At 43.7% G+C, this 14,525-nt stretch overlaps 1 protein-coding gene across 1 annotated transcript in view; it reads right to left on the bottom strand.

Moving 5' to 3' along the window:
- The window catches only part of ASB18 (ankyrin repeat and SOCS box containing 18), a 95,718-nt gene that overhangs the window by 39,735 nt on the left and 41,458 nt on the right, over nucleotides 1-14,525 (bottom strand). The window contains exon 4 of the mRNA XM_061191389.1: nucleotides 1,696-1,818. Coding sequence (XP_061047372.1) covers nucleotides 1,696-1,818 — 123 coding nt within the window. The remainder of the gene's footprint in view (nucleotides 1-1,695; nucleotides 1,819-14,525) is intronic.

Here is a 14,525-nt window from a genome sequence, read left to right on the forward strand (position 1 = left end):
TGCTAATGCTTTCCTGGCATTGCGAGCTTGATGGGGCCAGCATTCCGTCGTGGATGTGGTACCCAGGAGCCAGCCACTATGAACCTGTGTATCCCCTTCCCCATGGCTCCCTTCAGGAGGAGCTGAATTGGCCACCAGGAAGTCCTCGTACGAGCGAGGGCAGTGTCGGGGCCACTGTCCTCAGCCCGGGTTTGGTCATTTCTGCTACTGGACCAGCTGGGAGAATTCAGGTGGCTGTGCTGAAAGAGCACAGAGTCCAGAAGTGTCCATCCTCTCTTCCCAGCCTGCACCGAGGCCGCAGGCCAGCACTAACTCCCAGGGCTGCCCTTTTGCTCGGTCATATCTCAGGTCCCTTCACTGCCACAATGCTCTAATCTCCTGTCGTACAGATGTGCCATAGAAAAACAGCAAAGTTAGGGGTGGAAAGATTGAGGGGGAAAACAGGAAGGAGGCTTTGATTCAGACCATGAACTTACATTAATATCTATCAATGCAACATTTGAGTGTGTGTGTGTCCAGGGCTGCGAGGCATGTGATTAAAAACAACATTAATCGAACATTCAAGCAGTTGGCATTCTTGGTTGAATGGTCACACAGCCCTCTGGAGGAAGATGTGTGCCCCATCAGGGACAGGTGAGGGAGAGGAGACCCAAAAAGGCTCTGGGATGCCTTTGACTGGGAGGGGTTTTGGCCCAGACTAGACCTGCGTGTGCCTTTCCCACAGCCTCTGCCGCCTCGCTGGCGGCTCTGAGCTGCTTAGCCCTTTGGCAGGGTTTGGGTTTATTCCCTTCTCCCTGTGTGAGGTGTACACAGACTGGGTCAGTGCTTTGGAAACCGCCCTTCCTCATTCTTGGCCTGCCAGAGATCACGAGTCAGGGGCACGGGGCACTGGCCATTGGCCCACTGACCACAGAGTCTGAAATCCTCACAGATTCCAACACATGAACCCTCTCGGTAAACGTGTGGCATCGGGATGCACGGGAGGAAGGGTGCCCAATGCAGAGTGCCAGCCAAGGGGGCCACACTGCAGCCTGATGGTCAGAAAGTCTGTTCATCCCAGATGGGGGTGAGGGGGCTTCTCTCTACCTGGGGGTATGTTTGCCTGCCCGGCACATAGCGACAGTGTCCAGGCGACAAGAATGCAGACATATACAACTTAAGGACCTCTGGTTCCTCCCCCTCCTCCCCCTTCCCAGGCTCCCCTGGGTTCCAGGAGGAGCGTCTCCTGAGAGCTCTCCCTCCACGGTGCTGGCTGTGTCCCAGCTTCCCCGCTGGAGCCATGGCGTTCACGGATCCACAGAGGAAACTTGCCCGGTGCTGCTCGCCAGGGGCCCGCTCCGGGCGCACTCAAAGGAGAGGCGTACTTTATCTCCTGCCTCCCTGGCTGCCAGATCCAGGCTCTGGCAGATCAGCATTCAAACCAAAGCTCTTTTTAAAGACAAGAGGCACCTCCAGCATGGGAAGGGCACTTCTCACCAACAGCTTGGCCTTTCCAATTTGATCTCTCTCATCTCTCACCTAAAAACTACATCTTAAAAATCATGCACGCAAAGTTTGGCTTCTAGATGTCTTTTGCTCGAGTATGTTAAATGCAGCACCCGTGTGAGCAGTCTACACACTGGAGGTATATGTTCAGAGGTGTGTTAGTAGTTCCTTAAAAAAATAAAGAACCGGGCTTTAAAGGAGCAAAGGTACCTGACGGTCCAAACGTGGCCAGGGATTTCACCTGCCACTCCATCTCATCCTTCTTGATCTCAAACACCACGTTGGCGTCCTGGAAGAACTGGTCCATGAGGAGCTTAAGACGGTCCAGGTCTCCTGTGACCAAGGCAGCATGGTACTCGAGCACCGGCCACCCACCTGTGGCTTGAGGCTCTTTTCCCATCTTCTGAAAGATCTGCAGTTTCCCTCTAACTGGCTCTGGCTGTCTCTTCATTGCAATGCCGATGATCTCAGAAAAGTTCTCCAGGAAGGGGAAAGATGGTCTTATGGAGTGTGAGCTATTTCTATTGTTATTACTCAATTGTCATCCAGCTGGGGCTGGGTGGTGGTGTATTTATAACTCCTGTGGGCTCTGATGTGATAATGGTTACTTGATATGGCCAGCATCATGTGACCACTAATATGCCAAAGAGCTCAGCCACCCCCTTGTGATTATATAGATGTAAACTCTAGAGACAAGCACATCTGTATATCTTCCAAACAGCTCTCCGCACGACAAGGGCACACAGCCTAAAATAGGCAGGGCTTCTCTTTCCTGCTCTGTAGGGTGTCTTCTTGCTTTCATCCCGTCCACTTCCTTAGCTGCTGTGGCCAGTGGTGAATGGATGTGTGTTCTGAGGGCTGTGTCAGCCCCGAGGCTGTGTGAGGGAGGCCCAGCTGGACACTGCAAATGACCAGGCTCTGCACAAGTGTCCCCGGGTGGGAGGCTCCGTAGTAGGACAGACTAGGGATTCCCAAAGGCATCATCTGGGGCCCCAGGTGGCCTGTGAGTTTCTCCCAGTTGTTGAGAACTGATCCCAAAATGTGCATCCCTTGCTGAAGATGAGAGATGCCACAATTTTTTTTTTTTAATGGATGGTAACAGTTCTTTATTAGTAACTTACTAGTTACTTGCTACACTGTAGTTCAGGGCTTTATTTTCTTGTCTAAAAATTAATAAAGTCTAAAAATAGAGTTACCATATGATCCAGCAATCCCACTCCTGGGCATATATCCAGAAAAGATGAAAACTCTAATTCGAAAAGATACATGCACCCCTATGTTCATAGCAGCACTATTTACAATAGCCAAGACATGGAAACAACATAAACGTCCATCGACAGATGAATGGATAAAGAAGTTGTGATCTATCTATCATCTATCTATCTATCTATCTATCTATCTATCTATCTATCTATCTATCTATCTATCTATCATGGACTCTCACTCAGCCATAAAAAAGAATGAAATAATGCCATTTGCAGCGACATAGATGGACCTAGAGATTATCATACTAAGTGAAGTAAGTCAGACAGAGAAGGACAAGTATGATATCACTTATATGTAGAATCTAAAAAAATGATAAAGATGAACTTATTTACAAAACAGAAATAGACTCATACACATAGAAAATAAACTTATGGTTACCAAAATGGAAAGCGGGGGAGGGAGGGATAAATTGCGAATTTGGGATTAATAGATACACACTACTATATATAAAATAGATAAACAACAAGGACCTACTATAGTACAGGGAACTATGTTCAATATCTTGTAATAACCTATAATGGAAAAGAATCTGAAAAAAATATATATATATATTCATATATATACATAAAACTGAGTCAATTTGCTGTACACCTGAATCATTGTAAATCAACTATACTTCAATGGAAAGTTTTTTAAAAAATTAATAAGGTCACTTTTTTCTTATAACATAGATAAAACACAATTCTCATATATTTTTTCCAATTCTTGTTTTTCCCTTGCTAGGAAGCTGGGATGGGCCAGTGGAGTTGGCCGACAGGATCCTGTGCCACGTCTATGTGACTTACAATAAAAAATGTGACCAGAAGCTAGAGGGAGGAAGGAGAGTCGGGAGGGCACTGCCTGGACCAGCAAAGGGGGTGGAGCATGTGCCCAGGAGAGTTAGGCACAGAGGCTCCGGGGGAGGGAGGTGTGAATATCAGTAGCCACCATCCTCTCAGTGCCAGCGGCAGCCCAGGGATCGTGGGATCCATTGCTATGTGGTGTTGCAGTCAAACAACATAGAGACAACAGGAGAAAAGACCTGATGTCAAGGGTTAGGGCTCACGAGACAGCACCTCTTTAGTCAGAGCTGGACTTCGTAAGCACCCTCTTTTCCCATGTCCCTCTGTCTCACTCTCATTCACTCCCCAAAGCTGCCCCCTGACCACCCCCTGCCTCTCTCTAAGTCCCTCTAAAGCCTGAGCAGGATCTCTCAGGGTAACCTGGCCCCTGGGGTGCCCCTTTCATTGAGATTTTCCACAAAAGGGGGACCCAGCAGAATACCCTTGACCTTTCTTAGCAAGGCTTGCAGTAAAGAGTGGAGGGGAGATTGGATGCACTTATGATTTAATAAAGACGGTTTACCCTCATCACAGACCTGATTTGCAGGCATAACTGTATTACATGGGCTGACCCAAGGCCTGGAGCTTCCCCCAAATGGTAAAACCCACACCTTCTCTACAGAAGGGGGCTGCAGGGTGCTGGGATGGGAGAGGTGTAGCCTCTGCTCATCTGTGATGCTTTGTGCAGGCGGATAAGTGGTGTTGACAGTGCCTCAAAGGCTGAAGGGCTCACGTTGGTGAAGACAGTGTAGGGGCTGGGGGTGTCCCAGAACACTGCTGAGTGCTATGGAAAATGCAGTGGTAAAGATTATGCAGACCACATTTGCAAGGAGCATGCAGCCTTTATCAGACACAAGAGACAAGAGCATACGGAGAATGACAAACAGCAACACTACGGAGACCATTTCCTTTCTGGAATGTCCACTAGAATAAAGTCATCTGTTCTTCCCTCTTCATTTCCATATTATGTCATTGCTCTATTCATTTCAGTAGCAATATTAATTCTTTGGGTATTTCGTTTCTTTAAACATAGCCTTTCTGCCCTGTTATTTTCTCAGACTGATAGCTTGTAATTAGATACATTTCTGAAAGACTTTTCATATGCAACTATAATCCAGGATCCAACTGGAGCCTGTACTTTAAACTGGAGCATTCTTTTGTACCTGATACATGTTGTCATGGGCTATTTTTAAAAGGGGTGGGACCCTGGAGGTGAGTCCAGGGATAAGAGCCATTCCACCGTGTGTTCTATGCTAAATTTAGCTTTCCAAGTGTTATATTTGTCAACAGCACCCTAAATACTCAAGCTTGATTTCAGTGGGTAGGGGGTAGTAGTCCAGAAACAGACTTGGTTCTTTATGAGAGCTTTAAAAATAGCTTATGGTAGACAGAATTGGTTTCACAAGTAGGACATGGAGATTAGTTCTACACGGCAGCATGGCAGAGTTGTTGTTTTAAAGAACAAGAAGAGCTGTATGTGTGACTCTTACATTAAAAAAAAGCCAAGCAAAATAAAAACAAAACCAAAAAAACCCCCACAAATGGCTGAAAATCAACCCATTCATTCACCTATTTATTCAATAATCATTTGTGTAATATTATGTTCTAGGGTGTGCTATTAGGTTTTGGGGATTCAGAGACAAAAAATATAACACATTTACTCTCAGGGAACACATAGAGTCCTGGCCACAGCAATTAGGCAAGAAAAAGAAATAAAGGAAAGGAAGAAGTAAAACTGTCACTATTTGCAGATGACATGACACTATATACAGGAAAGCCCAAAGACTCTTCCAAAAAAATACTAGAACTAATAAAAGAATTCACTAAAGTTGCAGGATACAAAATTAATATATAGAAATCTGTTGCATCTCTCTTCACTAATAATGAACTATCAGAAGGAGAAATGAAGAAAACAATCCCACTTACATTTGCATCAAAAAGAATAAACTTACCTCAGGAGGTAAAAAACCTGTACTCAGAAAACTGTAAGGCATTGAGGAAAGAAACTGAAGGTTACACAAACAAATGGAGAGACATTTGGTGTTCATGGATTAGAAGAATCAATATCATTGAAATGTTCTACTACCCAAAGCAATCTATAGGTTCAATGCAAACCACATGAAAATACCAATGGCATTTTCCACAGAACTAGAAAAAATAACCTTAAAATTTGTATGGAACCACAAAAGACCTCAAACAGCCAAAGCAATCTTGAGGAAGAAGAAGAAATCTGGAGATATCACACTCTCAGACTTGAAACTATACTACAAAAATTACTACAGTAATTAAAACAGTATGGTACTGGCACAAAAATAGACACATAGATCAGTGGAACAGAATAGAGACCCCAGAAATAAACACATATGGTCAATGAATCTACAACAAGGTATGCAAGAATATATGATGGAGAAACGTCTCTTCAATAAATGATGTTGGGAAAACTGGACAGCTACATGGAGAAGAATGAAACTGGACCACTCTCTTACACCATATACAAAAATAAACTCAAAATTGATTAAAGACTTAAATATGACTTGAAGCCATAAAACTTCTAAAAGAAAACATAGGCAGTAACCTCTTTGACATCAGTCTTAGCAATATTTTTTTTGGATATGTCTCCTAAGGCAAGGGTAACAAAAGCAAAAACAAACAAATGGGACCAATTCAAACTACAAAACTTTTGCACAGTGAAAAAAACCATCAACAAAACAAAAAGGCAACCTACTAAATGGAAGAAGATATTTGCCAATGATATGTCTGGCAAGAAGTTAACATCCAAAATATATTAAAAATGCATACAACTCAATATCAAGAAAACAAACAATCCAATTAAAATATGGGCAGGGGACCTGAACAGGCATTTTTCCAAAGAAGACATACTGATGGCCAACAGACACATGAAAAGATGCTCAACATCATTAATCATCAGGGAAATTCAAATCAAAACCACCATGAGACACCACCTCACACTTGTCAGAATGGCTATCACCAAAAAAGATCACAAATAACAAATGTTAATGAGTACATGGAGAAAAGGGAACCCTCGTGCACTGTTGGTGGGGATGTAAATTGGTGCAGCCACTATGGAAAACTGTATGGAGCTAAAAATAGAACTACCATATGATCCAGCAATTCCACTTCTAGGTATTTATCTGAAGGAAAAAAAAAAAAAACATTAATTAGAAAAGATATATGTACCTCTATGTTCATTGCTGCACAATTTACAACCATCAAGATATGGAAGGAACTTAAGTGTTCATCCAGAGATGAATGGATAAAGAAGATGTGGTATGTATATACAATGGAATATTAGTCAGCCGTAAAAAGAATGAAATCTTGCTGTTTGTGGCAACTTGGATGGCCTGGAGGCTATTATGCTAAGTGAAATAAGTCAGACAGAGAAAGACACATATTGTAATATCTCACTTACATGTGGAATCCAAAAACAAAACAAAACAAAACAAAACAGAAACAGACTCATAGATACAGAGAATAAGCTGGTGGTTGCCAAAGGGGAGAGGGGTTGAGGGGACAGGTAAAATAGCTAAGGGAGACTAAGAGGTACAAACTTCCAGCTATAAGATAAATAAGTCAAGGGAATGTAATAATACACACAGGGAATATAGTCAATAATATTGTAACAACTTCTTATGGTGACACATGGTAACTGGTCTTATTGTGGTGAACATTTCATAGTGTATAAAGATACTGAATCACTATGTTATACACCTGAAACTAATGTAATATTGTGTGTTAATCATAACTCAATAAAAAAAGATCACATGGAAAAAAGCAGTGACCATAGGACCCCAACACACAGGAGTTCTTTATCTTCCTTCCCACCAGCTGAACGATGTCCTTTAGTTACGCGAGTAACACTGTTTCCTCACCCAGCTCTCTTGGTTGGGCTCCTCCTTTCCTGCTGCACACCAATTCTGCCCATCAAAACCTTGCTTGGATCAAGCCATTTGTATCTCATTTTTATCATCCTCATCCTTCTCAGCTTGTTTAAAAGGCAATGCATAGCCTTCAAGATGTAACTCAAGTCTTATCTTCTCTGCCTACTTCAGTCCATATGAAAATTCAGTTTCTTCCAAGGGTGAATTTGTGTACTAAGTTGCTCTGCAATTGCCAAAATCTTTGAGAAACTGAGATAAAACAGAAGAAGGACCAGAAGACTAGAGTTTTAGTTTTCAAATAGGAAAAGAACTTGATTCTTCAAAGTCTGAATTGACGTCAGTTCTGGGCAAGATCTCTAAATGGATCATGAAAAGGATTGGTTGGGAGTATTTAGAAAAGCAAGTGGGGGCACTTGGAGCTCTGTGGGTCACTAGGAAGAAGTGAGGGTGGACTCAAAGAATTTTCTGTTGTGTCATGATTATCTCATTAATATGCAAGGAGATGTAGGCATAGGTATGAGTATTTCAACCTGTAATCAAAGGTTGAAAACCTTTTAGAGAAGATGGAAAAATATGGGTCTTTGTTTAGGAAAATATTGCTAAAAAACTTGAACTGGAGAAATAATATACACAGCGCCTATAAAGCAGTGGCTGTAGAGTGGAATCACTGAGGAGCTTTAAAAACATTGATGCCTGGATCCCAGCCTGAGAGATTCTGATGTAATGGGCTGGAGGGTGCAGCGTGGGCATCAGGATGGTTAGAAACTTTCCAGGTGCTTCTAACACGCAGCCAAGGTTGAGAACCATTGCTCACAAGGGAAGACCAGAATCTGTTTCCAGTCTGATACTGTATAATATGCTTACTGATGATTTGAGTGAACATATGGACGAGTGGGTATCAAATTGGTGGGTGAAACCAACATCCCAGGTCCATAGGATCCTGCTGTCCTCGTGAATCACTTGGTTGAAATTGCCACTCACTGCCAGGGGTCCCCTCGTTTCTGGCACTAGAGGTTTCTCTTTCTTTTTTAAAAATTTTATTTATGTATTTATTTATTTATGGCAGCGCTGGGTCTTCGTTGCTGCGTGCAGGCCTTTCTCTAGTTGCGGCGAGAGGGGTCTACTTTTCGTTGTGGTGCACAGGCTTCTCATTGCGGTGGCTTCTCTTGTTGTGGAGCACGGGCTCTAGGCGCGTGGGCTCAGTAGTTGTGGCTCGAGAGCTCTAGAGCGCAGGCTCAGTAGTTGTGGTGCACGGGCTTCGTTGCTCTGAGGCATGTGGTATCTTCCCAGACCAGGGATCGAAACTGTGTCCCCTGAATTGGCAGGCGGGCTCCCAACCACTGTGCCACCAGGGAAGCCCCGAGTTTTCTCTTTCTTGTTTTTAAGCTCAGAGTTAGTCGTGCTATGGATGTGGTGATGTTTATACCTAACTTTAGGTGGCCTAAGTGCAGCAAATTATTTGACTTTATTTTAAAACCCTCAAAGCATGCCTGTATAGAGTAACTTGTGTCAGTTAGATGTCAGTTTGAGTTCCCTTACTCACTGGGACCCTTGGTTTTGTGTAACCCATAGTCCTCCCTGGAACCCTGAACACCCCTGTGCTTTGCCTCCTCATGTTTCCCCACTTCTGTGTCTACTCGAATGTGTGTGTTCTGTCCTGCCTGTGGCACGAAGTTAGCTCATTTAATTTTTTTTCTGGTTGGTTTGTTTGCTTTCAAGTTAGCCAACCAACAATATTACTTAGCGAGTTTGGTAACTATACTGAGGATGTGAAGGGGTCTACCACAGTTTGTACAGGCTTGTCCCACGAATCTCCTCCATCTCTGCTTCCCCTCTCTCTGGCGCAAACACTGAAATCTTCCTTCCTGTTCTCCCTTTCAACGTGGTTCCACACGTTCTCAGGCCTGGCTAGTTTCAGCTTCAGCTTCAGGGAGCTGGTCAAGGAAATTCTTCTGAACAAATACAGTGCCCTTCTTGAAAGAGAGGGGTTCTGATGAATAAAATTTTCTCCACATCAATATGTTTAATACTTTTAGTGTTTCAGATGAAGTTTCAGATGGTACCTATTTGATGGAGGAACCTCATTTGTAAAGAAATTTAATTGCTGAGGCCTTTTATTGCAGAGTGTGGAGTGAACTTAGGAGAAGACAAAAATGCAAGCAGAAGAGGATACCCAACTTTTATCTGGATGATTCAGTGAACAGACTAAATCTCTCTACCTAGCTTGCCACGTAGTCCACTGGATGTGAATATAATTTTTTTTTTTTAACATCTTTATTGGAGTATAATTGCTTTACAATGTTGTGTTAGTTTCTGCTGTACAACAAAGTGAATCAGCTATATGTATACATATATCTCCATATCTCCTCCCTCTTGCGTCTCCCTCCCACCCTCCCTATCCCTCCCCTCTAGGTGGTCACAAAGCACCGAGCTGATCTCCCTGTGCTATGCGGCTGCTTCCCACTAGCTATCTATTTTACATTTGGTAGTGTATATATGTCAATGCCACTCTCTCACTTCAACCCAGCTTACCCTGCCCCCTTCCCGTGTCCTCAAGTCCTGAATATACTTTTGTAAAGAATATTTTGGGGACGTATAAGCATAATGTTTTGCCTATGGGAGACACAAAAACTGGTTCTCCATACCAAGTCTTGTAGCATCGGTAACTAACAAGGGGGAATTTTTGCTTCTCGATCAAATGAAAAAAAAAAATCCACCTTAAAATGATAATGAGATATACAAATGGTAGTGTTCAAATGGTAATTACTATTTTCACGCGATATCAGGATCTTTGCATCTTGCCATTGAATTGATGAATGATTTCCTTTTCCTCAGAAGTGCCTGAGGATGGGCTCTGGTGATGTTCTGTGGAACAACCCAGCGGAGCCTGAAATGTGGGGCTGGTGGGTTTGTTACGGGGTCAGGCTGCTTATCCAGGGCCGTGGCTTCCCATGTGTTTGGGCCACGAGGTAGAGTTTCCTTGTGCTCTTGGGAAAGGGCAGTTGTGTGGATTCTTTCCTAGGCCATTGGGCAAATGTCTAGCTTCCTTCTGGGGTCAAGCATCCGAGTAAATGGGCACACTAGGGCAGGAAGTCATTCCCCTTGGGGACATAATGAGATTCTGATTATTTTCTCCAACAAACTAATGCATCCTGTTATCCTGACCAATATTCTGCTTCCTACCCGAATTGTTTCTGTAAATGGCCATGGACTAAATCCGATGGCCTAAATTCAACGTTCCTACGGCCTGGCACTAGCCCCAGGTCTTATCGTGGATTTACTTTCACACCTTTTTTGACCCTCACTCTCTTTATTTAATTTCTAAAGCCCACTCCTCCTTCATCCCCACTCCCTATAGCTTTTTAAAATTACAACATTTTTTCAAACTTACGGTTACCAAAGGGGAAAGGTGGGGTGAGGGATAAATTAGGAATTTAACATTAACATATACACACTACTATATATAAAATTGATAAACAATAAGGACCTACTGTATGGCACAGGGAACTATGTATACTCAATATTTTGTAATAACCTATATGGGAAAAGAATCTGAAAAAGAATATATATATACATGTATAACTGAATCACTGTGCTGTACATCTGAAACTAACACAACATTGTAAATCAACTATACTTCAATAAAAGAAAGAAAATACTACTTAAGTGAAAGAAGCAATTCACACAAAAAAATTAAAACATTTTTTAAAAATAATAAGCTGAGCCAGCATGTAAGGCTCTGCTTTTAAGAGCCCAGGACACACCCACCCACCCATTCACCAGAGTTAGTCACACAGACATTAACATCCAAAAATATTAACGTATCCCAACCTTCTCTCCAAATAACAATGTTAGCACAGCACACCTCATTTAACAAAACATTAAAACATTTTACTTCCTCGGATCAAGTGTATCTATTAATAATGAATTAAATTGTCTGTACTCATTTCACATTATTGAGAAATCTCATTCCCGTCATGTGGAAGAGTACAATACTGGGGGAAAACACCTCGCTAACTTATTTTCCTGACAGCGCTACCCAGCCTGGTGCAGATCCTGCAAAGCAACATGGTCACTTCTCATTACGAATGCCATCTCATCCAAAGGTCAAGTGCTGCTTTCATCAGGGCCCAGGAGGGCTTTTCCGGGAGCTCAGAAGCAAAGGTGCCCTTGAGCACTGCCATCCTCTGTGGCTGAGTGGAAGATGGGGCAGCCCAGACCTCGGCAGGCACAGCCACGAGTAAACAGCCCTGGAAGGGCACTTATAGACTCTGGTGATGGAGCTGGAAAGCATCTCATTGAAGTTCTCCCTGATAAAGGTGACGAAGTTTCTTCACAACTGTCATGGGGATTTAATTACATGATAAAATTGCAGCTCCTGCCTCTTGAGACAAATTGCCTGTTCAGACTGATTGTTTTTTATGAATCTCACACAGGGAGCAAAATACTTCTCTCCTGAAGTTGGTTTGGTCCAATGGTTATGCCCTATCATCCTTTACTTCCCTTCTAGAAATGAGAAGTTTACTGGTCCTGTAGTTGAGGAGGGGGGTTGCTTCTGGTGGAATCCTTTGGTTACTTTGCAAGTCTGCACAGAGCAAAGCGAGCCCAGTGATGTCTGATGGATTTAAAGTTCATTGTCCTTATGTTTCGCTTGGCAAAAAATGAGAACTTTGAATTTCCAACAGAAAAATAGGAAAAGGGCATGATAAGAAATAGAAATGACCACTAAACATATACACAACGTCCATTTTTACTAATTAGAAATGCAAGTTAAAAGAAGACATCTTTTTTGCCTATCCAATTGTGAAAGGTTTTTTAAAAAATCAAGTTTTGGAAGTGTTTAGTGAAACTGATATTTTCAGAGTTTGCAGGTGGAAGGGTAAATTTCTATACCATTTGGAATTATTCTGTATTGAGTGTACACATAAGGGGCATTTTTCAGGTACTAGAGGCCTATGGAGATTCAGAGTAGAAATCCTTGCCTTTAAGGAGGGTTACACTTTGTGGGAGAGAAAGACAAGGCAGCTGTTAGCTGGCAAGTGGAGTGAGATCACTGATCGATAGGGGTACAGGTGTGAAGATGAGAACGCATCAGGCAAGGTATCAGAGTGACAGGAAGTAGGGGTAGGACAGGCTTTCTCCGAAGGTGGCGTCTGAGCAAAGCACAGAGGGAACTGAAGGAAAAGATGGCTCATGACCCCTGAGGGTGTCTGTCTCCTCCTCTTGGCCTGTGGTGGGGGATGAGTGTCCCATTATTCTGGGCTGAGCAAGAGGCAGGCAGGCGTCCCTGGCCTCAGGGCTGTGTTGGTGGGGCCCAGGGTGCAGTCTGGAAGGTGGGTGCTCGGGAGACCGGGCAGCGATCAGGCAGGCAGAGCGGGGATCTGGGGAGGATGCAAGCCGCAGACAGCAGGTCTGAGGGATCAGAGCCGAGGTGCACGGCAGGGCCAAGACCTTTGGTGGACACGGAGGTGTGCTGCCCAGACCCCACTGTTAGGGAGGACTTGTTGCCCCGGCTGTCAGCTCCTTCTGGGTCGAGAGGCGTCTCACTCCAGAATACGCTTCCCGACATGGCAGATCCAGTGATTGACGGGTACCGGTAGACAGGTCCTGCCACCGTGACCCCATGTGGGAAAACCGTGATACGTGGATCAGCTCCAAAGCTCCCCTTGGGGCTGGCCGAGGCATGGCGGGGCCTGGGTCACTGGCCAATCCCTCTTTCTCCCCTCCCCCTCGAAGGTGTGGATCCCCAGCAAATACCCTGCAAGGCAAACGGCACCCAACTGTGAACCCCGAGGTTCCTGGGCCACCTGGAAGGACGGGTGGGCATGTTGTCAGAGCACGTGAAGACAGGAGATCAGAGATGGCCTGCCCCAAGGCCAAGAGGGGAGAGAGGGCCTGGGGGTGTCACTGAGGCCTGGTTTGGACCAGGGTTTCTCAACCACATCAGGTGAAGGACCAGGGATTTTTTTTTTTTTTTGGTCCCAATTTGTCACAGAGTGATTCTCTTTCAAAATACAATAAAAATTAATTGCAAGAAAGAATAAAATGGAAAAAAGGCATAATTACAAGTCCAGTAATCACACACGTGGGTGTTATATTAATTGTCAAATTGCTGTCAACGTTTCTAAATGTTTACTGTCAATTTTCATGGCAAACACTTTGCAGAGCAACCCCTACTCCCCACTGAGCTATGAGTAGTGTCTTTATTGTTCAGAGTCCCAGGAGTACAGGGTGGGTGAAGGATGTGGTAGAGATGGTGGGGTGGGTTAGTTCACAGCACATCTTTTGGACTCTTGGACACCTGCTATAAAATTGGAACTGTACATTGTTGGACAGGGGTTGCCAAGCCCCTTTGTAAGGTGCCAGATAGATATTTTAGGTTTTGTACGTTATATGGTCTTTGTGGCAACTACTCAGCTCTGCCATTGTAGCATGACAGCAGCTATGGACACTGTGTAAATGAATGAGCAGGACCATGTTCCAGTAAAACTTTATTTATAAAAACAGGTAGCAGGCCCTAGGGTCATAGTTTGCCAACCTTTGCTGTAGGCAGTAGGGAACAACTGCAGGCTTGTTGGAAGGAGAGTTACATGCACCCCCCAAATAAGAAACTGTTATTGCGTCTTTTTCTCTGCATACCTTTTTCCCTCCCTTCACTGCAATGAAACGTGCTCTTTATTTTCAAGGCAAGTTTGACTGAACAGCAGCCAACAGAGCATCCAGATACCAGGCACACATTTGTCTCCTGTGATGCCTATCCTGCTTTGGGTTTGCTAAACTTCTTGAATCTGTAAGTTTATATCTTTCATCCAATTTGGGAAATGTTTGGTAATTATTTCTTTAAATAGTTTTTCTGCTCCATCCTCTTTCTTGGACTTTGGTTGAATGTGTCAGACCTTCTATATTGTCCCACAGTCCCTGTTCGTTTTATTTTCAATCGTTTTACTTTCTGTTCTTCAGACTGGATACTCTCTATTGATCTGTTTTCAAATTCACTGACTCTTTCTCCCGTCATCTTTGATCTGCTGTTCAGTCCATTATTGACTTGAACAAG

This window comes from Eubalaena glacialis, chromosome 1, assembly GCF_028564815.1.
Source record: "Eubalaena glacialis isolate mEubGla1 chromosome 1, mEubGla1.1.hap2.+ XY, whole genome shotgun sequence".
In the NCBI taxonomy this organism is placed as follows: domain Eukaryota; kingdom Metazoa; phylum Chordata; class Mammalia; order Artiodactyla; family Balaenidae; genus Eubalaena; species Eubalaena glacialis.